General features: G+C 49.1%; 1 protein-coding gene across 1 annotated transcript; it reads right to left on the reverse strand.

The window, feature by feature from the left end:
- Positions 1-503: 503 nt before the first annotated feature.
- LOC130321217 (phosphofurin acidic cluster sorting protein 1-like) lies at positions 504-27,597 on the reverse strand. Its single transcript, XM_056553033.1, has 5 exons — positions 27,378-27,597; positions 5,755-5,842; positions 1,986-2,075; positions 1,159-1,284; positions 504-809 (listed from the first exon to the last, which is right to left on the reverse strand). The coding sequence occupies exons 1-5, from the start codon at positions 27,575-27,577 to the stop codon at positions 519-521; spliced, it is 795 nt and encodes a 264-aa protein (XP_056409008.1). The 5' UTR covers positions 27,578-27,597; the 3' UTR covers positions 504-518.
- Between the last annotated feature and the right edge of the window lie 365 nt (positions 27,598-27,962).

Genomic DNA, 27,962 nt, shown 5'->3' on the forward strand with positions numbered 1-27,962 from the left:
CCCGGCATCCCCTCACCTCCTGCTGCTCCTGTCAGCTACCCTGCTTTGCTTCACTGGCGCGCGTCCCCGAACCTTAGGGCACACGCGCTGGCATTGCTCGATTTAAAGGGCCAGTACACCCATAATTGATTGTCTGCTGGGCGGACTCTATATTAGTCCAGCACCTCCCTATTATGGTGCCGGTTCTTCATGCCTTGTGCCTAAGAGAAAACATTACCTTATGTGTGCCATATAGTGTTCCTGACCTTTCGCTTGTGACCTGACCTTGCTCCTTTGCCGCCTGCCTCCTGACCCTGTGGCTGTGACCTGACTACGTTACTTTGCTACCTCCTGACCAATTGCCTGTGACCTGACTACACTACTTTGCTGCCTGCCTCCTGACCCGTGCTTCATCTGACTTTGCCTTCTTCTGTGCCAAGCATCCCCTGGGCAAGCTGTGTGGATGTGCCAGGGGTAGTGACCTGGGTGCCACCTGCTGCTGCAAGTCCTTCCTGCCTTGTGTCGGGCTCTGGTGTAAATCAGCTGCACCTTAGACTCCGCTCCCAGGTACGGTTTGCCCTCCCCACCCCCAGTGTATTCTCCCCCATACCCAGTATGTGTCCCTCCAGGGCCCAGTATGCCATTGCCATACTTAAGGATTTCTTACCCAGGCCCTTGATCTTTGGCCGGGTCACTGTGGTGACCTCCTCATGATCAATGGGCTGGCTGGACAGGGAGAAGATGCTGATTTCTGCCACTCGGATAGCAGGATCTTTCCTGTTACTGTGGAGGTCCAGAACCTTCATCCCCTCAGTAGGATGCTGCATCACCTAAATTGAAGAAGGACAAAATGGCTGTTAGTCCCGACATGTGACCGAACAGATACAACATAATCAAACAGAACTGAAGGTTGACTACTACAACTCCTACTATCTGTCTTACCATATTACTACTTATACTATCTGTCCTCATCACCCACTTGCAGCATGGACACAGTGCCACCTACCATGACAAAATCCAGGGGCGGGGCGGGGAAGTGATATGGAGGGGGCGGAGAAGTGATTTGGAGGGGGCAGAGAAGTGATTTGGAGGGGGATGAGCAGTGAAAAAGAGGAGGCAGACAGTAATATGGAGGGGTGGAGGAGTGACATAGGGGGTGGAGCAGTAGGAGGGCTTCACCTCTGCCATGTTAATGACCCCAATTGCCAGGGACTTGTAGCCCAGGATGGTTCGGTTCTTGTATCGCTTCCTGCGCTGTAACATGATCTGCAAGTTGTTGGCGTCTCTCTTCAGGAAGTGTGGATACTGGGGGGATATAAAAGAGGCGCACACAGTAAACATTTGACACAGAGTACTGCCCTCCACCACACATGGTACTCACCCTACCTCACAGGGTACTACCCTCCCCCCCCCCCCCAACCTCACAGGGTACTACCCTCCCCCCCCCCCAACCTCACAGGGTACTACCCTCCCCCCCCCCAACCTCACAGGGTACTACCCTCCCCCCCCCCCCAACCTCACAGGGTACTACCCTCCCCCCCCCCCAACCTCACAGGGTACTACCCCCTCCCCCAACCTTAGAGGGTACTACCCCCCTCAAACTCACAGGGTAGTACCCCTCCCCCAATCTCACATGGTAGTACCCCCCCCCCCCTCACATGGTAGTGCCCCCCCCAATCTCACAGGGTACTAACCCCCCCCCCACCTCACAGGAAACCCCGTCACAGAGTGTGTCTATAGATCACGGGACATTCACGTACACTATGTAGTCTGTATATAGCATGTCTATAGGTAGGCCCTGGGTCTTCCTCTCTTGCCCGCTCTTTTTACCCCCTGTAGCCCCCATAATTCTATGTATCACATGGATCTTATGAAAGACGTGAATGGGGATCAGGTGGAGAATATCCTGGGTGCAGTTTTGGGGACTCCCCTCCTGACACGTTCTCACAGTGGGCGGAGTCACACACTTTGCTGCTCCACCTGCAGGGTGTAATACCCAGACTCACCTGTAGGGAGAACGTAAGCTCCAGCTCAGTCTCCATCACTCCACAAGGGGGCAGGTGATACTCATTGGAGCGCAGAACTCGCTTAGATCCCTGGAGAAAAGAAAAAGTCAGTGAATGGAGTATTATACTGCACTGATACCTGACAGTGTATGGAGTATTATACTGCACTGATACCTGACAGTGTATGGAGTATTATACTGCACTGATACCTGACAGTGTATGGAGTATTATACTGCTCTGATACCTGACAGTGTATGGAGTATTATACTGCACTGATACCTGACAGTGTATGGAGTATTGTACCACACTGATACCTGACAGTGTATGGAGTATTATACTACACTGATACCTGACAGTGTATGGAGTATTGTACCACATTGATACCTGACAGTGTATGGAGTATTGTACCACACTGATACCTGACAGTGTATGGAGTATTATACTGCACTGATACCTGACAGTGTATGGAGTATTATACTGCACTGATACCTGACAGTGTATGGAGTATTATACTACACTGATACCTGACAGTGTATGGAGTATTATACTGCTCTGATACCTGACAGTGTATGGAGTATTATACTGCTCTGATACCTGACAGTGTATGGAGTATTATACTACACTGATACCTGACAGTGTATGGAGTATTATACTGCACTGATACCTGACAGTGTATGGAGTATTGTACCACATTGATACCTGACAATGTATGGAGTATTATACTGCACTGATACCTGACAGTGTATGGAGTATTGTACCACACTGATACCTGACAGTGTATGGAGTATTATACTGCTCTGATACCTGACAGTGTATGGAGTATTATACTGCTGATACCTGACAGTGTATGAAGTATTATACCACACTGATACCTGACAGTGTATGGAGTATTATACCACACTGATACCTGACAGTGTATGGAGTATTATACTGCTGATACCTGACAGTGTATGAAGTATTATACTGCACTGATACCTGACAGTGTATGGAGTATTATACCACACTGATACCTGACAGTGTATGGAGTATTATACTGCTGATACCTGACAGTGTATGAAGTATTATACTGCACTGATACCTGACAGTGTATGGAGTATTATACCACACTGATACCTGACAGTGTATGGAGTATTATACTGCTGATACCTGACAGTGTGTGGAGTATTATACTGCACTGATACCTGACAGTGTATGGAGTATTATACTGCTCTGATACCTGACAGTGTATGGAGTATTATACTGCTGATACCTGACAGTGTATGAAGTATTATACCACACTGATACCTGACAGTGTATGGAGCATTGTACCACACTGATACCTGACAGTGTATGGAGTATTATACTGCTCTGATACCTGACAGTGTATGAAGTATTATACTGCTGATACCTGACAGTGTATGGAGTATTATACTGCTGATACCTGACAGTGTATGAAGTATTATACTGCACTGATACCTGACAGTGTATGGAGTATTATACCACACGGATACCTGACAGTGTATGGAGTATTATACCACACTGATACCTGACAGTGTATGGAGTATTATACTGCTCTGATACCTGACAGTGTATGGAGTATTGTACCACACTGATACCTGACAGTGTATGGAGTATTATACTGCTGATACCTGACAGTGTATGAAGTATTATACTGCACTGATACCTGACAGTGTATGGAGTATTATACCGCACTGATACCTGACAGTGTATGGAGTATTATACCGCACTGATACCTGACAGTGTATGGAGTATTATACTGCTGATACCTGACAGTGTGTGGAGTATTATACTGCTATGACACCTGACAGTATGTGGAGTATTATACTGCACTGATACCTGACAGTGTATGGAGTATTATACTACACTGATACCTGACAGTGTATGGAGTATTATACTGCACTGATACCTGACAGTGTATGGAGTATTATACTGCTGATACCTGACAGTGTATGAAGTATTATACTGCACTGATACCTGACAGTGTATGGAGTATTATACTGCACTGATACCTGACAGTGTATGGAGTATTATACTGCTGATACCTGACAGTGTATGGAGTATTATACTGCTGATACCTGACAGTGTATGAAGTATTATACTGCTGATACCTGACAGTGTATGGAGTATTATACTGCTGATACCTGACAGTGTGTGGAGTATTATACTGCTATGACACCTGACAGTGTATGGAGTATTATACTGCTGATACCTGACAGTGTGTGGAGTATTATACTGCTATGACACCTGACAGTGTATGGAGTATTATACTGCTATGACACCTGACAGTTTGTGGAGTATTATACTGCACTGATAACTGACAGTGAATGGAGTATTATACTGCACTGATACCTGACAGTGTATGGAGTATTATACTACACTGATACCTGACAGTGTATGGAGTATTATACTGCTCTGATACCTGACAGTGTATGGAGTATTATACTACACTGATACCTGACAGTGTATGGAGTATTATACTGCTCTGATACCTGTCAGGTACCAGCAGTATAATACTCCATATACTGTCAGGTATCAGTGCAGTATAATACTCCATATACTGTCAGGTATCAGAGCAGTATAATACTCCATACACGGTCAGGTATCAGCAGTATAATACTCCATACACGGTCAGGTATCAGCAGTATAATACTCCATACACTGTCAGGTATCAGCAGTATATTACTCCATACACTGTCAGGTATCAGCAGTATAATACTCCATACACTGTCAGGTATCAGCAGTATAATACTCCATACACTGTCAGGTATCAGCAGTATAATACTCCATACACTGTCAGGTATCAGCAGTATAATACTTCATACACAGTCAGGTATCAGTGTAGTATAATACTCCATACACTGTCAGGTATCAGTGCAGTATAATACTCCATACACTGTCAGGTATCGGAGCAGTATAATACTCCATACACTGTCAGGTATCGGAGCAGTATAATACTCCATACACTGTCAGGTATCAGCAGTATAATACTCCATACACTGTCAGGTATCAGAGCAGTATAATACTCCATACACTGTCAGGTATCAGCAGTATAATACTCCATACACTGTCAGGTATCAGAGCAGTATAATACTCCATACACTGTCAGGTATCAGCAGTATAATACTCCATACACTGTCAGGTATCAGAGCAGTATAATACTCCATACACTGTCAGGTATCAGCAGTATAATACTCCATACACTGTCAGGTATCAGAGCAGTATAATACTCCATACACTGTCAGGTATCAGCAGTATAATACTCCATACACTGTCAGGTATCAGCAGTATAATACTCCATACACTGTCAGGTATCAGCAGTATAATACTCCATACACTGTCAGGTATCAGCAGTATAATACTCCATACACTGTCAGGTATCAGCAGTATAATACTCCATACACTGTCAGGTATCAGCAGTATAATACTCCATACACTGTCAGGTATCAGTGCAGTATAATACTCCATACACTGTCAGGTATCAGCAGTATAATACTCCATACACTGTCAGGTATCAGCAGTATAATACTCCATACACTGTCAGGTATCAGAGCAGTATAATACTCCATACACTGTCAGGTATCAGCAGTATAATACTCCATACACTGTCAGGTATCAGCAGTATAATACTCCATACACTGTCAGGTATCAGAGCAGTATAATACTCCATACACTGTCAGGTATCAGCAGTATAATACTCCATACACTGTCAGGTATCAGCAGTATAATACTCCATACACTGTAATACTCCGTTCAATGTCATCATTCTGACCTGCAGCTTTACGGCGATGACGACAGAGCTGAGGTCTCGGTCCAGTTCTCTCAGCACCAGCAGCTTCTTCAGGGTTAAACTGCAAAGTCTAAACAGGAGACAAGGAAGAAACATATGAGATGTCAAGGTGGAGAATAGACCGTAAAGTAGGAGGGGCCTAAAGAGGAAGGGGAGGAACCTGTTCTGCATACAGACGGGACATATAGAAAGAGGAGGGGCCTGTGGAGAGTAATGGGAGGGGACTATAAAGAGCAGAGGCTTACATACAGAAAGGGGAGGGGCTCATAAGGAGGACATTATAGGCTCCTCCCCTTCCTCTATAGTATAGAGATAACATTATACTATACAGGAAGGGAAGGGGCCCATAAAGAGGACGTTATACTATAAAGGAAGGCTCCGCACCCTACATTGGGCCCCACAGTATCCTGCAGTCAGATTTATATGTATTTCAGTAGAGATAGAAACGTCTCCTCGTGGTCCCTCCTGCACCAGGTTTTCTACAGATCTCAATTCTTTCTAGATGTCTCACTTCTCCAGAAGCTTCATTTCTTATCTAGACCCCTCAGATCTCCTTATCCTTCAGATCTCAAGTTCTGTCAGTGCTTTTCCAGATCCCTCCATTTCTCACCAGATCCCTCCATTTCTCACCAGATCCATCATTTCTTTTTCAGACCCGGCAGTTCTCCTCCAAATCCCTCATTTCTTTTCCAGATCCACCAATTCTACCCCAGACCCTCAATTGTTCTCCTGATCCACCATTTCTTCCCGACCCCTCTGTTCTTTCCAGGTGCCTCATTTCTTATCCAAATCCCCAAGTTCTTTTCCAGACCCCTCAGATCTTCTCCAGACCCCTCATTTCTTCTTGTTGGGGTGAAGAACCTGAGGAATCAGAAGTTTATTTGGAGAATTCTTACGCAGGACAAAGTCATAATAGATGAGGGAGAAAAGGACAGACAGAGACTGGGGAAAGGCTGGTGATGTGGGACCACAGAGGAGGTGGTGGGAGAGGATGCCGAGTTGGATTCTTCTAGAAAACACGTGTAAGTAACCGGAGAGCCGGCTGCACAATCCTTAAGAATGGTAAGTGGATATTGGCTAAAGGAACCTGCAATAGGCAAGAGGTTTCCTCTATAATTTGATGACTCCAACCAATGTGTCATCCAAAAACATTCATATGAAACTGTTAGACAACATCTGTCACCACCACAATATCGAGGGGCCTTCATGTCCAGGAGATCAGGGATCTAAAGCTTTACTCATTAGAAAGACAAAATGTCATCCTTCCTATGTGAGCGGGGGTGGCGGGGATACAGATGGTCGTCCTCATTCATCCTGACAGACTCTGCAGAAAAAAGAGCTGAACACCTGACTCCAGAGGTGAGAAGCAAGAATAGGGTTCAGCTCACTTTACCGTATTACATTATTCCAATACCCAAGGAAAAAACTAAATGTAAAATAAAGAGAAGTCCTCAAGGTTATTAGGAATAATACAAAGTATAGGAGAGGCTCTAAATCACCGAGTTCCCAATGACCCGAGCCGCCCAAATGGGACCTGAGACCCACGGTGTCAACTGGAAATAAATAATGGAAATAGATATTGAGGCTCAGGGTCTTGAATATTTGGTTAAAATAATTGATTAATTAAATCTATATAGTGTATGCCAATCACAGGGCCCCCGTGAGTTTGCAATTCTACAATAAAATCAAGGTAATAGCATATATATTGCAGAAGGCAAAAAAATTTAAGACAAAATAAAATACAATAAGTATAGTTCATATATAAATGAGGTATATACTTTGCATTCAAATAAGGTGCATTTAGTCAGTGACTTGGCATCTGTAATCCAGAGGGTGATAGTACAATGGTAAGAAGTCTCCTTTGTAGAGGCAGATACTGTGTATGCACTTGTGATGATGTCTCTGCTTAGTTCTCTATACAAGAGGTTCGCTGCTGGAGACTCTGCCGTCTCAGCGGTATGCAGCGATATTACAGATAAGTAACTGTTCTTCAAATATGTTACAATATGTGCATATAGTTAATGGTGGATGGTAACACAATCCCTTTAGACAAAGGGTCCACTGCTAGAGACCGTGCAGTCTCAAAAGTATGCAGTGGAAGCTGGACGCGTTTCAAGTCCACCATAGAACTTTTCCTCAGCAGCTAAAGTGGCTCGCTTATACCTTAGGATGGCTGTGTGGGTGATGCGGCACTCTAAGGTATAAGCGAGCCACTTTAGCTGCTGAGGAAAAGTTCTATGGTGGACTTGAAACGCGTCCAGCTTCCACTGCATACTTTTGAGACTGCACGGTCTCTAGCAGTGGACCCTTTGTCTAAAGGGATTGTGTTACCATCCACCATTAACTATATGCACATATTGTAACATATTTGAAGAACAGTTACTTATCTGTAATATCGCTGCATACCGCTGAGACGGCAGAGTCTCCAGCAGCGAACCTCTTGTATAGAGAACTAAGCAGAGACATCATCACAAGTGCATACACAGTGTCTGCCTCTACAAAGGAGACTTCTTACCATTGTACTATCAACCTCTGGATTACAGATGCCAAGTCACTGACTAAATGCACCTTATTTGAATGCAAAGTATATACCTCATTTATATATGAACTATACTTATTGTATTTTATTTTGTCTTAAATTTTTTTGCCTTCTGCAATATATATGCTATTACCTTGATTTTATTGTAGAATTGCAAACTCACGGGGGCCCTGTGATTGGCATACACTATATAGATTTAATTAATCAATTATTTTAACCAAATATTCAAGACCCTGAGCCTCAATATCTATTTCCATTATTTATTAGCAATAATAATTAGATTTCTTTCTATACAATATCACTTCTAAAAAATATTTCTTAGGCTAATGAAGATAAAACTTTGAATTAATATTGGTAGAAATTGTCTTGATGAACGAGAGACCGGGGGGCCCTTGTGATCTACTCATTCAGAAACATAAAATTCAGTATTCACAATTTAAATGATATAAATATTCACTGTAGATACATGACAGTCTATATCGATATTTTTATAATAAGACAGTAACAAAAATAGCTGGTAGTAGCGGTGAATATATAAAAAAATGGATCCAGTCTTTCCAATGTAAAGGTAGCGATGGTTCTAGTAAGAATGGATCCAGTCTTCCCAGTATTATAGAGATATTATAACCATCGCTATCTTTACATTGGAAAGACTGGATCCATTTTTTTTATATATTCACCGCTACTACCTGCTACTTATTGTTACTGTTTTATTATAAAAAAAACTACCGTATTTATCGGGGTATACCACACACTGGCCTATAACATACCCCCTCATTTTTCCAAGGAAATTTGGGTAAAATAAAATGCGTTTTTATTATCAATAAGTTTTTTTATTACATGGTTTATGGACAAGGAGAGAGCGACTATGTTCCCTCCGTGGTCTATGATGACAGAGGTATTTGCCCTTTTTTCTTGTATATCACTTCTTATGTATCTTACTTCTGTTATTTACGTTAATTTAATATAGACTCACACTGTTTTGAATGGTCCGGGACCTGTGGCGCCCCCATATCTTCGCCAGGTTGCCTGATGCCGTTTTCGGTCACATGACGACAGGGCGGAGTGGAGGGGGCGTCACATGACCGGGAACCATGTGACAGCAGTAGGAGACGCCGTAATGGCGGCGCCCATATGCGGGAGGCGAGTGGTCTGTCCCCATAGCGATATTGTTTTTAATCACTGTAAGATGCAGTTGCAGCTGAGTCTTAATTATATGCACTTTATTTTTTAATAACAGCGATGGTCTAATGTGTGAACTGCGATCATTACTGTTTCTGATGACACTTTTTGTATCACTTGCACTTTTTGTATATTATGAATTTTGAATTGATTATGTCTTTTACTGTATGGATTGTGTTTAATTATATTGATTGGAGATTGTGATTAGCTTAATATGACACCATATATAGATTTGTCTTGCACAATTGTAGACCATGCTTGAAAAAGGTGGCGGATACCACTGAAACGTTGCATCCGAACATGGTTTAAATAAACACTGTTGTGTTTTTTCACTTGAATCCGTGAGTGCTGTTGGATTTATTGCTGAGATATAGAGATATATATATGTGTGTGTGTGTGTGTGTGTGTATGTGTATGTGTGTATATATATATATATATATATATATATATATATATATATACACATACATACACACACACACGTTACTTATATGTCACCAACAAACATAGGAGGACATAGTCATATGTTACGGGTCGGGATAGGAGGACGGGAGAGGAGGAAGAGGAATGGAGAGGAGGAGGAGGAATGGAGAGGAGGAGGAATGGAGAGGAAGAGGAATGGAGAGGAGGAGTGAGGAGAAGGATTACAGGAAAGGAGGAGGACTGAAGAAGAGAACGGGATAGGAGGACGGGATAGGAGGACATTTCTGATCGCTGGGGTTCGGCCATGGGGACCCAGCTATCTCTGCTGTGGCACCCCAGTCATCTGGTGCACGGAGTGAACTCTGCTCTATGCCGGATGACAGGTGAACACATCCGTCACACCCCCTCCCATAGACGTGAATGGAGGGGGTTTAGCATGATGTCACGATCATAGAAGATCCAGGCTTCCGTGACCATAACGTTGCAGCGCTTTTGGGCAGGGGATAACATGTCTAGGGGCAGAGTACCTCATTAATTCAGATAGGTCAGGCAGGGAAATGAGATCTATGATACAGATCAGAGGATAAGGGGACATGGATTCCCCCAGCTTCCCTTTCCCCCCTCCAGGAGACCGTTCCATGTACCTCCAGCTGTTTCCACCACACAGTGGTGTGGTGTCCCGGCACCGGATTGCATCCGTTGCCTTGCGGTGAGGTCACCAAAGTCAGAGTCCCTAGGTGTAGGTGGGGTCGTAATCCTTAGTTAGTCCCTTGTCACGCCTTTTGACAAGGGACCAATCCAAAATGGCCCTGCCCATAAAAGGGATCGGCGTCCATTACTCTCTCTTTCCTCGTGGGCTGTTGACAGGGAAGGTTCTGCGCTGCTGTCATCAGTGAGTTAGGCCCGAGCCTTGCGGCGACGGCTGATCTTTACAAAACTGTGAGTGTAATCAATCCCTAAGCACTCTGCAAGATCACCGGACCTTATCTATCGACTAAATCCGGACGGATCTTCGCAAGTTACCCTAAATTCTGAGACATATCAAAAGTCAAGTTCCGCAACAACTGTCAGTCACTGAAGTGTATGGAGACTGTATTAATGAGACTGTTACTGTTCATTGGATGTACTGCAAGTCTTTAAGTAAAGTTTACCCAAAGTTTACCCAAGTTCCCAAGTACCTTGTGGACCTTCAGTCTATCGTTACTGGGAAAGGCGGCGATAGGCCGGAGAATTACCTCAGCATACTAGCCCCCAGCCTGGCGTCACGAACAACAGGGTTAACCTTAACCCTTGAAATACTGAAGCAACACCCTGACTACACTACCCCTACCCCTGAGGCCTACCACAAAGCCTTTTTGGCGTTGCACGAACAGGATTCGGGTGTGTGCCTACTACAGTTGCCACTAGTGAAAGTGTACTCCCCCCCCCCCCCCCAGAAAAAGAACTTTATTCATGTGCTGTAAACCGTGTTGCTGTGTACGGGAGCGGTGTCCGTGGTGGACCATACAAGGGGGCCACGAGAAAAGTAAGGGGGGAGGCGAAGATTCATCTTCAACTAAGATGTGTAAACTGCACAATGAGTTCATGCTGCGATCCTCTGGTCCGGTCGGCACAGGCGGAGCCAAACTGCTGCCGGAAAAGCCCGCAAAAGGAAGCCCGCGCTGCGCCACGCCCCGCCCCTGGGCGTTGCTGCCAAGTTGCTGTGTCACAGCCGAAAGGGAACTTGGAGATACAGGAGTCGTCTCTGGAGGGACCGGAAGTCGGGGCTGCACCGATAACGTCCTTCCTGCCGGCCACCATTTTGGGGAACCCCACTATTAAAGACGCCACGCACAGCGACCTCTCCAGTCTACACAGAGAGTCGGTGAGTACAGACATGGCGGAGAGCAGCGTTCCACGTGGTGAAGATGGCAAAATGGCGCCGGAACAACGAAAAGTCATGGCAGTCGCAGCCCAACTTTTCCAAGAACTTGCTGACCGTCTGCAGCGGTTGTCATTAGACGAAGAGGGGGCCTGCTATCTTCCCCCACTGCCTGATGATGACGACGATTGGCCAGAGACACCTCCAGCAGAGAGCGCAGGGACACCTGGAGGTGCATCGCCGGTGAGACTGTCCCCTCACCACAGAACTTGGGGCTCGTGGGCCGAGATCCCATTGGAAGAGTCTGCAGTGAGTACCCCGCCAGAGGCACCCTATTCTTCCTCCTCCAGCCCTGAGGTCATACCTCGATCAAGCTTGCCAAGTGAACGACTGTGCTCACCAAAATTACCGCAATGGGTGTTCGGAGATGAGCCGGAGCTGATCAAGTACATGCACAGAGTATTTCAACCATTACCTGGGAAGCCATTCCCACCAATCCCAACTGCAGAAAAAGAAAGGGCCCGTCAAGAAGCCGAGCTGGCCGAATTGATGGAAAAGCTAAAGGCCCGACACAAAGAACTCTATGCTCCCAAGCACGAAAGTACAGTGGCAAGAAAAAGTACAGTGGAAAGTACAGTGGCAAGAAAACACCAAAGAAATGGAGGCATTGTACATTCGTAAATGGGATCACCCCCGAGAAGGGGAGGAGCCATTAAAGAGAAGAAGAGCAACTGTGGCCAAGTTCGACAAGGTCAGAGGTTATGGGACACTCCTTGACTGCCACACTGGGCAGACCATCCTCGTAAACCGGCGAGCAGTGCAAAGGCCATATCTCCATAAGAAGTTCTACACCTTGGAGGTGGGTGAAATAGTGGAGTACACCCCTGTCCAGAGCCTTCATGGAGAATGGGCTGCAGCGGTCACCAGACCAACAGCCCCAACACAGCTTCCCTTCAAATATTTTCCATCAACTGATTGGGAGTCAGATCCCTTCAACTTGAGGCCGAAAAGGTCCTCTCCCAAAGCCTCCACCAACGTACCCAAGGAGGAGGAGCCTCAGCAGCCAAGTTCATCATCATCTATATACAGAAAAGAGTAAAGTTCTTCATCTTCTACATACCGTCGAGAGTCAAGTTCTGCACAGGGTGAAGAAAGTAGGCCAAAGTTGTGGCCACCCAAGTCAGTACCTAGACCCTCTTGGAGCAGTGAGAGTTTGTCTGACCCTGGGACACCAACATATGTACCTAGGCCCTCTCGGAGCCAGGAGAGTTTGCCTGTTCCTGAGGTACCAATGAAAGGGTCATGGGTCCATCCTAGTTTGGAGATGGTACTCAAGCCCTATTGCCCCACTTTGATCCCGGCTAGAAAGCCTGTGTCCCCTTCTAATCCTGCCATCCACCACTCCATCTTCACCAATGTGGTGTGGCAAAGCTATGTTAATTCCAATCCTGCCCCTGATGTTGGCAGATACAGAGGAACCCAGAGAGGCACTAGAAGAGTGAAGAAGAACATCCTCTAAAGAGACTCTAAAGTAATGTCCTGTTTCTTGTGTTAACCACTTTTAATTGGCGGCAACCAAGTTCAACAATTGTGCCTAGCAGGACTGTGCTAAGATTGTTCCAGTTCAAAGTTCAGCAAGGTAACCACTAAGCTTGTGCCTGACTATAAAGTCAAGAGACTCCTAGACAGTAGGAGATTCATTAAGGACTGTACCCGGCTGAGTTGTGGTTAAGGCCGTGTTTATCTTTCCCTTTAATTGGACTCCTAGTGTAGGTGGACTGCTGATCCTTACACGCCTGTTTTATGCATATACCAGCAGCTTCATAAGAACTCTTATGCTAAATGTTGCAATTATCAGGTGAATGCGCCTGAACCATATTGGAGTGTTGATAATTGTGTAAATTGTGTAGTAAATATGTATATGGTTCTTGTACACAGGAAGGTATCCTTGTGTCTGTGTACATAAAAAATAGGTAAGGGTTGTACATAGAAAGATAGTCTAATGTCTATGTACATAAAAAGTGAGTCAGGGCTGTACACGAAAAATGTCAGTGTGCTGCACGTGTACACTCAACACTAAAAACGTAAATGATTCTTGTACATACAAATGTATAAAAAGTTCTGAAGGTGTTTAGTAGGTGCTAAATAGGTGACACCCTGGCTCCTCCGAGGGTAGTATTATTGCTGTAGCCAATCGCTAACACCTGTCTCCACAGAAGAAAAAAATATAGGGAAGATTGCCCTTAAAATAGTATCTTAACTTACTGACTTAAATGTACTACCTAAAGTTTCTCTAGTACATACACCAAAGTAAATATCTCACTTAAGAAACACTTTAGGGATTGTAGCCTATTGAAACTCAATTCCTGCCACTGTTACCTGGTACACTTTTTCTTCTCCTTCTTTGCGTGTGTGAGATGCTCTACCTGGCCAGTAGGTGCTCTTGCGAGCTAAAAAATGAAATACGTAATTCTTAAAGTAACCTAGGTAGGTTATGTGAAGTACTCTAGGGGTAAGTAGATTGTAGCCAATGGACCCTAGCAGCCAATCTTACTGTGACCTAGCTTCCGGCTAGCCAGTATACCTTATGTGTACTAACAGGAAACTCATTGTTGGCGAATAAAATGTGTGAGATAATAAAATTGTGTAGTCAGCTTGAAACTAAAGGTATAAAGAGCTGTGCTAATGTCTAGTTAGCCTCATAAAATGTGTAAGAGAGCTAAAACAAAATGTTTTAGGAGCTAGCAACTAAATGTCAGATAGCTGCCTAATTGTATAGTAAGTTTAGAATGTATAGTAAGCTTGATAAAAAGGTCTTAGAAGCTAGAAACTAAAGGTCTAGATAGCTTCATAATTATTTGGATAACTTCATTATTGCTTAGATAACTTCATAAATGTCTTAGAAGCCTTCTTAAATGTCTAGTAGGATTACTAGTCTACAAAATGTTTAAAATGCCTACACAATGTCTAGTAGGTTTAAAAGTACCAAATGTGTATAAAAGTTTGTCAGGATATAGATTCTGTCTAGTTAGAGATCCTGCTTAAGTCTGTCCTAGTTCCTCTGCCTTGGGGGACAGGCGTCGGGGTCGACTTATTTTAAGTAAGGGGGTTTGTGGTGACCTGGCACCGGATTCCATTTGATGCCTTGTGGTGAGGTCCCCAAAGTCAGAGTCCCTAGGTGTAGATGGGGTCCTCATACTTAGCTAGTCCCTTGTCATCCCTTTTGTAATTAAAATTATTCAAATTTAATGTGTATATATTTATATAGTAAGTGAATTTACCTAGTTAGCATCGCAGGACCTGCGAGTCAGGTGATGCGTTCCAAAGACTCTATGGTTTGTAGTTCAAGGACCTTTGGAGGAAGTCAGGTGTTTACCCATCAGGCTATGTAACTGTGAGTGACAGCTGACTTGGACCAATCAGAAACGGCCCTGCCCCTGCCCATATAAGGGAGTGGCGGCCATTACTCTCTCTCTTTCCTCGTGGGCTGTTGACAGGGAAGGATCTGCGCTTCTGTCATCAGTGAGTTAGGCCCGAGCCTTGCGGCGACGGCTGATCTTTACAAAACTGTGAGTGTAATCAATTACTAAGCACTCTGCAAGATCACCGGACCTTATCTAACCCCTAATTCCGGACGGATCTTCGCAAATTACCCTAAATTCTGAGACTTATATCAAAAGTCAAGGTCCGCAACAACTGTCAGTCACTGAAGTGTATGGAGACTGTATTAATGAGACTGTTACTGTTCATTGGATGTACCGCAAGTCTTTAAGTAAAGTTTACCCAAGTTCAAGTTCAACTACCTTGTGGACCTTCAGTCATTTTATGCATGCACCTATCGTTACTGGGAAGGGCGGCAATAGGCCGGAGAATTACCTCAGCATACTAGCCCTCAGCCTGGCGTCACGAACAACAGGGTTAACCCTTGATATACTGAAACAACACCCTGACTACACTACCCCAGAGGCCTACCACAGCGGCATCAAGTCTCTTGCATACTATCTCAGGGGACCATTCCAAGTGCCTCCAGCTGTTTCAACAGCTGGCCACTGCATATTCGCCAAGGGACCCCTCCACAAGCCTCATGTGGCCCCCATTCCTCTGCTCCTCCACAGCACATGTCCTAGGTCTCTCGCACCGGGATGAAACGTCCCCAAACTCCTACCCTGTCCTCCACAACCTGCAGCCGCCGTCCCCTCCATCATCCATACAAGTCACTCCTCCGAGATCCCTGATCATGCCCCTGCAGCCCGCTCCGGAGCCCACCCGGCAACATGGGGGACTCCTCATCTTCTCCAGGCAGGGGAAGGGCGAAGGCCGGGAAGAGCACAGACACAAAGCTACTCCACGCTGCGCCCGCCCTTCCATTCTATAGAAATAAATCTAATTCTTATTTCTGATAACTTAGAGGACTGCTCTTTATTTTATATAGAGGAGACATCTCCCCCCACTGTATATTCTATCAATGTCCTGGACACCCCCACCCAAATAGTCACAACTGTAAATTTTTATTAAAGTTTTCAAATACAGAAACAAGAACACAAAGAAAGTGCAAATAACAGCATAAGTCTAAACCAGGTCCAGGAGATCGGCAATTAAAGAATTAGCAAAACAAAGAATAATGGCAAACATCTGGACAAATCCAAAAAGGATTCCCATCGTCGGGCTCGCACATACAACAGGCGACAAAACATACTAAGACGAGGACATACACATAACTACTGAAGAACAATGCACAAGGGAGGGCGGGGGGGGTGAGATGGAAAGAGAAAGCTAAGGAGGCTATCCATCCACAAACCTATCCCAGGGCTCCCAGACTGACAGAGGGGCAGGGCATTGTAAAGGGAGGTGGTAAGGGACTCGAGAGAACGTATCTCACAAATTCTTGCAATGAGATCCATCTCAGATGGAGGAAGGAGGGACTTCCAGTGCTTAGCTATAAGAGTTTGGCCGCCAAGACCATTTTCATAAAGAGCTTAAAGGGCTTCTTAGGTAAAGAACGAAAGGAAAGAAACAGTAAATATACCAGGGGTTCTAAAGGGACCTGAACCCCCAGCACAGCCACTAGTTGCTTCACCATTTCCCAATAGAGAACAATTAGAGGGCAGGATCAGAAAATTTTATAAACCGTTTCCAACCCCACACCACCGCGCCACATTGAGACGGGATATCGGGTCCAATGTGTTCAGTAGAGCAGGGGTATGATACCAGCCCATTAACATCTTATATTGCATTTCCTTATAAGCTGTACAAATAGAAGCCCGGGAAGCCCTCTGCCAAATAATCCGCCACTGGGGAAGGGTGATAGTGGTTTTCAAGGCCTCCTCCCAACGACTCATGTAGCGGTGAGACGGGGCACCTCCGTCCAGAGGGGCTATGATAACAAAGTAAATACCGGAAAGAAGACCTTTCATCTGTGGCTCCGCGCGGCACAACCACTCGAAAGCCGTAGGCAGAGAGACCACATAGGTCCCCAGAGCAGATGACATGAAGTGCCGGAACTGGAGATAATGGAGTCGTTCGGAGGAGGGAAGACCATAGCGGGAGACCAGGTCCTAAAAAGTAGGTAGTGCACGGGTGAGGGGGGTTAACCAAGTCCGCCCAACAGAAAAGCCCTTTAACACCCAACCCCAACCCCCCCCCCCCCCATTCCCTGACCATAGGAGAAGTGAGATGCAGGGGAAGGTCGGATGATAAAGAAAAGATTGCAAAGGAGAAACACGGGAGAAGAGCTGAAATTTCCTAGAGCAGTACCCCCAGACATATCGAGAGAAGGACATAGGGCCTAGTAAGGGGCCGGAGTTGGCCCCTTTAACAACATGCAGAACACCAGCTTCATATTCCACATGATACTCTGTGTATTGTTATGGTGGTAACATCAGGAGAGTCACAGAACAACGGGTAAAGCAGTCTCTGAAGGAAAAGACAAAGGATGATGGTGATATAAACTAAGGGCCCTGTCTAAGCCGAGCAGAGGATGGTGTTGATGTAGAGTAAGGGCCCTCACAAGGCTGAGCAGAGGACAGTGGCAATGTAGACTAAGGGGCCTGTCTAGGCAGAGCAGAGGATGGTGGTGATATAGACTAAGGGCCCTCTCAAGGCTGAGCAGAGGATGGGGGTGATGTAGAGTAAGGGCCCTGTCTAGGCTGGGCAGAGGATGGTGTTGATGTAGAGTAAAAGTTTTGTCTAGGCCGGGCAGAGGATGGTGGTGATGTAGACTAAGGGCCCTGTCTAGGCTGAGCAGAGGATGGTGGTGATGTAGACTAAGGGTCCCTTCTAGGCCGAGCAGAGGATGGTGGTGATGTAGACTAAGGGCTCTGTCTAGGCCGGGCACAGGATGGTGGTGATGTAGACTAAGGGCCCTGTCTAGGTTGAGAAGAGGATGGTGGTGATGTAGACTAAGGGCCTTGTCTAGGCCTGGCAGAGGATGGTGGTGATGTAGACTAAGGGCCCGGTCTAGGCCATGCACAGGATGGTGGGGATGTAGACTAAGGGCCCTGTCTAGGCTAAGCAGAGGATGGTGGTGATGTAGACTAAGGGCCCTGTCTGGGCCGGGCAGAGGATGGTGGTGATGTAGACTAAGGGCCCTGTCTAGGCCTGGGCAAAGGATGGTGGTGATGTAGACTAAGGGCCCTGTCTAGGCCGAGCAGAGGTTGTTAGTGATGTAGACTAAGGGCCTTGTTTAGGCCGGACAGAGGATGATGGTGATGTAGAGTAAGGACCCTGTTTAGGGCGGGCAGAGGATGGTGGTGATGTAGAGAAAGGGCCCTGTGTAGGCCGGGCAGAGGATGGTGGTGATGTAGACTAAGGGCCCTGTCTAGGCCGATCAGAGGTTGGTGGTGATGTAGACTAAGGGCCCCGTCTAGGCCGGGTAGAGGATGGTGGTGATATAGACTAAGGGCCCAGTCTAGGCTGAGCAGAGGATGGTGGTGATGTAGAGTAAAGGCCCTGTCTAGGCTGAGCAGAGGATGGTGGTGATGTAGACTAAAGGCCCTGTCTAGGCTGAGCAGAGGATGGTGGTGAGGTAGACTAAGGGCCCTGTCTACGGCGAGCAGGGGATGGTGGTGATGTAGACTAAGGGCCCTTTCTAGGCTGAGCAGGGGATGGTGGTGATGTAGACTAAGGGCCCTGTCTAGGCTGAGCAGAGGATGGTGGTGAGGTTGACTAAGGGCCTTGTCTAGGCCGAGCAGAGGTTGTTGGTGATGTAGACTAAGGGCCCTGTCTAGGCCGATCAGAGGATAGTGGTGATGTAGACTAAGGGCCTTGTCTAGGCCGGACAGAGGATGATGGTGATGTAGAATAAGGGCCCTGTTTAGGGCAAGCAGAGGATGGTGGTGATGTAGAGAAAGGGCCCTGTGTAGGCCGGGCAGAGGATGGTGGAGATGTAGACTAAGGGCCTTGTCTAGGCCGAGCAGAGGTTGGTGGTGATGTAGACTAAGGGCCTTGTCTAGGCCGGACAGAGGATGATGGTGATGTAGAGTAAGTGCCCTGTCTAGGCCGAGCAGAGGTTGGTGGTGATGTAGAGTAAGGGCTCTGTCTAGGCCGAGCACAGGATTGTGGGGATGTAGAGTAAGGGCCCTGTGTAGGCCAGGCAGAGGATGGTGGTGATGAAGACTAAGGGCCCTGTGTAGGTCGGGCAGAGGATGTGGCGATGTAGACTAAGGGCCCTGTCTAGGCCGGGCAGAGGATGTGTCACGATTCGGCAGGCTGGAGGTGGATCCTCTGTGTCAGAGAGGGATTGGCGTGGACCGTGTCGGTGGACCGGTTCTAAGTTGCTACTGGTTTTCACCAGAGCCCGCCGCAAAGCGGGATGGTCTTGCAGCGGCGGTAGCAACCAGGTCGTATCCACCGGCAACGGCTCAACCTCTCTGACTGCTGAGATAGGCATGGTACAAGGGATAAGGCAAGAGCAAGGTCGGACGTAGCAGAAGGTCAGGGCAGGCAGCAAGGATCGTAGTCAGGGGCAACGGCAGGAGGTCTGGAACACAGGCTAGGAACACTCAAGGAAAGGCTTTCTCTGGCACAAGGGCAACAAGATCCGGCAAGGGAGTGCAGGGGAAGTGAGGTATAAGTAGGGAGTGCACAGGTGGAAACTAATCAGGGAGATTGGGCCAGGCACCATCATTGGTGCACTGGCCCTTTAAATTGCAGAGACCCGGCGCGCGCGCACCCTAAGGAGCGGGGCCGCGAGCACAGGGACAACACAGACGGGGAACGGGTCAGGTACGGGGACCGAGATGCGCATCGCGAGCGGGCGCGTCCCGCATCGCGAATCGCATCCCGGCAGGGAGCAATATCGCAGCGCACCCGGTCAGCAGGTCTGACCGGAGCGCTGCGAATAAAAGAACGCTGCGAGCGCTTCGGGGAGGAGCGGGGACCCGGAGCGCTCGGCGTAACAGTACCCCCCCCCCCCCCCCCCCCTTGGGTCTCCCCCTCTTCTTGGAGCCTGAGAACCTGAGGATAAGACTTTTGTCCAGGATGTTGTCCTCAGGTTCCCAAGATCTCTCCTCTGGGCACTTAACTACAAAGGGTCCAAGATAACGTGGTCCCAGATTAAAACTGGGGACACGGAAGCGGATATACTTGGTGGAGAGCCACACAAAAACAGGAGGAGTTCTTTTTTCTTCGGCAAGCTTCTTCACCCGGGATGAGGCTAGTATGAGGGATTTTAGAGTCTTTCTCCAGACGGTGGCGAAGCCCCGGTAAACCTCATCAACAGCGGGCACACAAGAAGGCGTGGGAGTGGAGAGGGAGGGAAGAGGGTAAAGCTTGGCACGGGGCAGAGTGTTAACAGGACGGGGGCTGTGAGGAGGAGACACAGCATAGTCCAGATAGGCCTTGGGGAGACCAGGTAAAGGAGGAGACACAGAGGTTTGACTGACGGGACTGGGAGCAGACGTGAGGCATTTTCTGTGGCAAGAAGCACCCCAGCTCTTGATCTCCCCGGTGGTCAAGACAAGGGTAGAGGAGTGGCGTTGGAGCCATGGCAGACCGAGGAGGACTTCAGAGAAGCATTTGGGCAAAACAAAAAGTTCAATTTTTTCGAGATACAGTTCCATGCTCAAGAGCAGGGGTTCTGTGCGGTAACGCACAGTGCAGTATAGAAGTAAATCTTTCTTTCTGCGGCGAGTCCTCTCTTCAGGGGTCAGGCGAGACCGATCCACTTGCATAGCCTCCTCGGCGGGAGGCACAGGGGTGGATTGCAAAGGATACTGTGAGAGAGGTGCTCCGAGCGGTGTGGCACATGGCAGGGCCTTCCCAGGCAGGAGACCACGGCAGAGTCTAGAGTCCCCATCAAATTTGTCCGGCAGGGACAAGCGGGGGTTAGGAGCGGCCGGTCGCTGCGGAGGAGTTGCAGGAGCCGGCGGAGGAGATGGTTGTTGCTGTTGCAGCTGCTGTGTCTGTGACTGAAGTTGCTGTATCTGCGTCAGCAGCTGCTGTATCTGTGACTGAAGTTGCTGTGTCACGGTGGTCAAGTATGACAGCTGGTGATTTCGTTGGGTGATCATTAGGGATTGCTGGGCGATCACCGTGGAAATGTCGGCAAGACTTGACAGCGGCACCTCAGCGGAATCCATGGCCGGATCTACTGTCACGATTCGGCAGGCTGGAGGTGGATCCTCTGTGTCAGAGAGGGATTGGCGTGGACCGTGTCGGTGGACCGGTTCTAAGTTGCTACTGGTTTTCACCAGAGCCCGCCGCAAAGCGGGATGGTCTTGCAGCGGCGGTAGCAACCAGGTCGTATCCACCGGCAACGGCTCAACCTCTCTGACTGCTGAGATAGGCATGGTACAAGGGATAAGGCAAGAGCAAGGTCGGACGTGGCAGAAGGTCAGGGCAGGCAGCAAGGATCGTAGTCAGGGGCAACGGCAGGAGGTCTGGAACACCGGCTAGGAACACTCAAGGAAAGGCTTTCTCTGGCACAAGGGCAACAAGATCCAGCAAGGGAGTGCAGGGGAAGTGAGGTATAAGTAGGGAGTGCACAGGTGGAAACTAATCAGGGAGATTGGGCCAGGCACCATCATTGGTGCACTGGCCCTTTAAATTGCAGAGACCCGGCGCGCGCGCACCCTAAGGAGCGGGGCCGCGCGCACAGGGACAACACAGACGGGGAACGGGTCAGGTACGGGGACCGAGATCCGCATCGCGAGCGGGCGCGTCCCGCATCGCGAATCGCATCCCGGCAGGGAGCAATATCGCAGCGCACCCGGTCAGCAGGTCTGACCGGAGCGCTGCGAATAAAAGAACGCTGCGAGGGCTTCGGGGAGGAGCGGGGACCCGGAGCGCTCGGCGTAACAGGATGGTGGTGATGTAGAGTGAGGGCCTTGTCTAGGCTGAGCACAGGATGGTGGTGATGTAGAGTAAGGGCCTTGTCTAGGCTGAGCAGAGGTTGGTGGTGATGTAGACTAAGGGCCCTGTGTAGGCCGGGCAGAGAATGTGGTGATGTAGACTAAGGGCCCTGTCTAGGCTGAGCAGAGGTTGGTGGTGATGTAGACTAAGGGCCCTGTGTAGGCCGGGCAGAGGATGGTGGTGATGTAGACTAAGGGCCCTGTGTAGGCCGGGCAGAGGATGGTGGTGATGTAGACTAAGGGCCCTGTCTAGGCCGGGCAGAGGATGGTGGTGATGTAGACTAAGGGCCCTGTGTAGGCCGGGCAGAGGATGGTGGTGATGTAGAGTAAGGGCCCTGTGTAGGCCGGGCAGAGGATGGTGGTGATGTAGAGTAAGGGCCCTGTGTAGGCCGGGAAGAGGATGGTGGTGATGTAGACTAAGGGCCCTGTGTAGGCCGGGCAGAGGATGGTGGTGATGTAGAGTAAGGGCCCTGTGTAGGCCGGGCAGAGGATGGTGGTGATGTAGAGTAAGGGCCCTGTGTAGGCCGGGCAGAGGATGGTGGTGATGTAGACTAAGGGCCCTGTCTAGGCCGGGCAGAGGATGGTGGTGATGTAGAGTAAGGGCCCTGTGTAGGCCGGGCAGAGGATGGTGGTGATGTAGAGTAAGGGCCCTGTGTAGGCCGGGCAGAGGATGGTGGTGATGTAGACTAAGGGCCCTGTGTAGGCCGGGCAGAGGATGGTGGTGATGTAGACAAAGAGCCTCTGTTTACAATATGTGTGGAAGATAAAGAGTTAATCCCCCACCCCGCGCTCATCTCCATCCTGACACTAATCTGACATGAACTCTTTAAATCCGCTAAATATCATAAGACGACTACACTTCTTTACCAGCTGCAGCCCCTGAAGACCCCGGAACACAGGGTGGACCCCCAGTCACCAGCAGTGTACCCCCATATCTCCTCCATCTCATTACCAGCCCCAGGAGTCCCCAGAACACAGGGTGGACCCCCAGTCACCAGCAGTGTACCTCCATACCTCCTACATCTCTTTACCAATACCAGGAGACCCAGAACACAGGGTGGACCCCCAGTCACCAGCAGTGTACCCCCATACCTCCTACATCTCATTACCAATACCAGGAGACCCAGAACACAGGGTGGACCCCCAGTCACCAGCAGTGTACCCCCATACCTCCTACATCTCATTACCAATACCAGGAGACCCAGAACACAGGGTGGACCCCCAGTCACCAGCAGTGTACCCCCATACCTCCCACATCTCATTACCAATACCAGGAGACCCAGAACACAGGGTGGACCCCCAGTCACCAGCAGTGTACCCCCATATCTCCTCCTTCTCATTACCAGCCCCAGGAGACCCCAGAATACAAGGCAGCCCCCCAGTCACCAGCAGTGTACCCCCATACCTCCTACATCTCATTACCAGCCCCAGGAGACCCCAGAATACAAGGCAGCCCCCCAGTCACCAGCAGCACTACACCATCTCCTACCACGCACCATATAGGCTGCATTATCTCCCTAGTAAATGGTTACACCCAGAGGATAGTCCTGGTGCTGCCCCCCTCCCCCCCCCCCCCCCCATAGGCCGCCCTCTCCAGTGATAAACGGATACAACAGGATATAATATAGAACACTGTTCACACTGTACACAAGACAGAAATCACAATCCCACAGAAAACCTCCAGTAGACACAGGAATGTCCCCATGGAACAGAAACAGGGATGCCTAGTTAAAAAACCTCCAGTAGACACAAAGTCCCCATGGAGCGGAAACAGTGTGAACAGATACATAGAAGAAAGGATATAAAAATCCTAAAACCAACTATACAAACACAGATTAAACTCTTCTAAGAGCATGCTAACTAACCATGGGACCCAGAGATATCAAAGATAAATGCAAAGTGCATGCTAGAACAGAGATAGTAGATTAAAAGCTCAAAACAAGGAGTGTTTCACCCAGCGCTCCATGCAGCATGTCCATGTGTAGATCTGTAATCACCAGCTCTGAGGCTAGCCAGAGCTGATCTTATGTAGACACACCCTAAGAGCTCATTGGACAAAAGGACAAATTCTTTTAACTATTCCCTGACCAGGGAACATAAAACTGTTCACACACAACCAAACCAATAGCTGTGTGTGAACACAGGCCAATACAGACATGACAGCAGCTCTCTGCAGTGAATGTGGTGATGTACCTGAGGATGGTCCCGGTGCTGCCCCCCATAGGCCGCTCTCTGCAGTGAATGTAGTGATGTACCTGAGGATGGTCCCAGTGCTGCCCCCCATAGGCCGCTCTCTGCAGTGAATGTGGTGATGTACCTGAGGATGGTCCCAGTGCTGCCCCCCATAGGCCGCTCTCTGTAGTGAATGTAGTGATGTACCTGAGGATGGTCCTGGTGCTGCCCCCCATAGGCCACTCTCTGCAGTGAATGTGGTGATGTACCTGAGGATGGTCCCAGTGCTGCCCCCCATAGGCCGCTCTCTGTAGTGAATGTAGTGATGTACCTGAGGATGGTCCAGGTGCTGCCCCCCATAGGTCGCTCTCTGCAGTGAATGTGGTGATGTACCTGAGGATGGTCCCGGTGCTGCCCCCCATAGGTCGCTCTCTGTAGTGAATGTGGTGATGTACCTGAGGATGGTCCCGGTGCTGCCCCCCATAGGCCGCTCTCTGCAGTGAATGTGGTGATGTACCTGGGAATGGTCCCAGTGCTGCCCCCCATAGGCCGCTCTCTGTAGTGAATGTAGTGATGTACCTGAGGATGGTCCCAGTGCTGCCCCCCATAGGCCGCTCTCTGTAGTGAATGTAGTGATGTACCTGAGGATGGTCCCGGTGCTGCCCCCCATAGGTCGCTCTCTGCAGTGAATGTGGTGATGTACCTGAGGATGGTCCCGGTGCTGCCCCCCATAGGTCGCTTTCTGCAGTGAATGTAGTGATGTACCTGAGGATGGTCCCAGTGCTGCCCCCCATAGGTCGCTCTCTGCAGTGAATGTAGTGATGTACCTGAGGATGGTCCCGGTGCTGCCCCCCATAGGCCGCTCTCTGTAGTGAATGTAGTGATGTACCTGAGGATGGTCCTGGTGCTGCCCCCCATAGGCCGCTCTCTGCAGTGAATGTGGTGATGTACCTGAGGATGGTCCCAGTGCTGCCCCCCATAGGCCGCTCTCTGTAGTGAATGTAGTGATGTACCTGAGGATGGTCCTGGTGCTGCCCCCCATAGGCCGCTCTCTGCAGTGAATGTGGTGATGTACCTGAGGATGGTCCCAGTGCTGCCCCCCATAGGCCGCTCTCTGCAGTGAATGTAGTGATGTACCTGAGGATGGTCCCGGTGCTGCCCCCCATAGGCCGCTCTCTGCAGTGAATGTGGTGATGTACCTGAGGATGGTCCCGGTGCTGCCCCCCATAGGCCGCTTTCTGCAGTGAATGTAGTGATGTACCTGAGGATGGTCCCGGTGCTGCCCCCCATAGGCCGTTCTCTGCAGTGAATGTGGTGATGTACCTGAGGATGGTCCCGGTGCTGCCCCCCATAGGCCGCTCTCTGCAGTGAATGTGGTGATGTACCTGAGGATGGTCCCGGTGCTGCCCCCCAAAAGCCGCTCTCTGCAGTGAATGTGGTGATGTACCTGAGGATGGTCCCGGTGCTGCCCCCCAAAAGCCGCTCTCTGCAGTGAATGTAGTGATGTACCTGAGGATGGTCCCAGTGCTGCCCCCCATAGGCCGCTCTCTGCAGTGAATGTGATGATGTACCTGAGGATGGTCCCGGTGCTGCCCCCCATAGGCTGCTCTCTGTAGTGAATGTAGTGATGTACCTGAGGATGGTCCCGGTGCTGCCCCCCATAGGTCGCTCTCTGCAGTGAATGTGATGATGTGCCTGAGGATGGTCCCGGTGCTGCCCCCCATAGGCCGCTCTCTGTAGTGAATGTAGTGATGTACCTGAGGATGGTCCCGGTGCTGCCCCCCATAGGCCGCTCTCTGCAGTGAATGTGGTGATGTACCTGAGGTTGGTCCCAATGCTGCCCCCCATAGGCCGCTCTCTGCAGTGAATGTGGTGATGTACCTGAGGATGGTCCCGGGGCTGCACCCCATAGGTTGCTCTCTGTAGTGAATGTAGTGATGTACCTGAGGATGGTCCCGGTGCTGCCCCCCATAGGCCGCTCTCTGCAGTGAATGTAGTGATGTACCTGAGGATGGTCCCAGTGTTGCCCCCCATAGGCCGCTCTCTGCAGTGATAAACGGATACAACAGGATATAATATAGAACACTGTTCACACTGTACACAAGACAGAAATCACAATCCCACAGAAAACCTCCAGTAGACACAGGAATGTGCCCATGGAACAGAAACAGGGATGCCTAGTTAAAAAACCTCCAGTAGACACAAAGTGCCCATGGAGCGGAAACAGTGTGAACAGATACATAGAAGAAAGGATATAAAAATCCTAAGACCAACTATACAAACACAGATTAAACTCTTCTAAGAGCATGCTAACTAACCATGGGACCCAGAGATATCAAAGATAAATGCAAAGTGCATGCTAGAACAGAGATAGTAGATTAAAAGCTCAAAACAAGGAGTGTTTCACCCAGCGCTCCATGCAGCATGTCCATGTGTAGATCTGTAATCACCAGCTCTGAGGCTAGCCAGAGCTGATCTTATGTAGACACACCCTAAGAGCTCATTGGACAAAAAGCCAAATTCTTTTAACTATTCCCTGACCAGGGAACATAAAACTGTTCACACACAACCAAACCAATAGCTGTGTGTGAACACAGGCCAATACAGACATGACAGCAGCTCTCTGCAGTGAATGTGGTGATGTACCTGAGGATGGTCCCAGTGCTGCCCCCATAGGCCGCTCTCTGCAGTGAATGTAGTGATGTACCTGAGGATGGTCCCGGTGCTGCCCTCCATAGGCCGCTCTCTGCAGTGAATGTAGTGATGTACCTGAGGATGGTCCTGGTGCTGCCCCCCATAGGCCGCTCTCTGCAGTGAATGTAGTGATGTACCTGAGGATGGTCCCAGTGCTGCCCCCCATAGGCCGCTCTCTGCAGTGAATGTAGTGATGTACCTGAGGAGGGTCCCGGTGCTGCCCCCCATAGGCCGCTCTCTGCAGTGAATGTGGTGATGTACCTGAGGATGGTCCTGGTGCTGCCCCCCAATGGCCACTCTCTGCAGTGAATGTGGTGATGTACCTGAGGATGGTCCCGGTGCTGCCCCCCATAGTCCGCTCTCTGCAGTGAATGTGGTGACCTACCTGGGCACACAGCTGGGCGAGCATCTGTCCACTTCCCAAGTGGCAAAGAGATTCATGGGGACGGGCACGGGGCTTAGCTCCTCGGGCCCCACGATGGTCACTCCACTTAGGTTGGGTCCAGCTTCCAGATCCCGGCCCAGACACAACGCTGCGCTCCCAACATTGCCGGACAGGAGAAGACCCCCGCCCTTGTCCGCCATCTTGCCTGCTCAGGGCATCCAGGACCTGGAATTAATAACAACATGGCTGACGTTACACATCTGTGGGGTCTCTGTGTCTACAGCGGGGGGGGGGGGGCAGGATGATCACCAGTGGGGGGATCTCTGTGTATACAGAATGAGGGCCGGGATGATAACCAGTGGGGGGGATCTCTGTGTATACATCAGGGGGGGGGATCTCGGTGTATACAGCAGGGGGGCCGGGATGATCCCCAGTGGGGGGGGGTCTCTTTGTATACAGCAGGGGGGCCGGGATGATCACCAGTGGGGGGGGGGGTCTCTGTGTATACAGAAGGGGGGCCGGGATGATCACCAGTGGGGGGGATCTCTGTGTATACAGTAGGGGGGCCGGGATGATCACCAGTGG

This window comes from Hyla sarda, unplaced genomic scaffold (assembly GCF_029499605.1).
Source record: "Hyla sarda isolate aHylSar1 unplaced genomic scaffold, aHylSar1.hap1 scaffold_2235, whole genome shotgun sequence".
NCBI classification, from domain to species: domain Eukaryota; kingdom Metazoa; phylum Chordata; class Amphibia; order Anura; family Hylidae; genus Hyla; species Hyla sarda.

Excerpts from the sequence above, each read along its gene's own strand:
- LOC130321217 (XM_056553033.1), bottom strand. The coding sequence starts at position 27,577 with ATGGCGGACAAGGGCGGGGGTCTTCTCCTGTCCGGCAATGTTGGGAGC. Across the intron at positions 5,843-27,377 it reads TCGCCCAGCTGTGTGCCCAG|ACTTTGCAGTTTAACCCTGA; the intron begins GTAGGTCACCAC and ends TCTCCTGTTTAG. Across the intron at positions 1,285-1,985 it reads AGCTTACGTTCTCCCTACAG|TATCCACACTTCCTGAAGAG; the intron begins GTGAGTCTGGGT and ends ATATCCCCCCAG.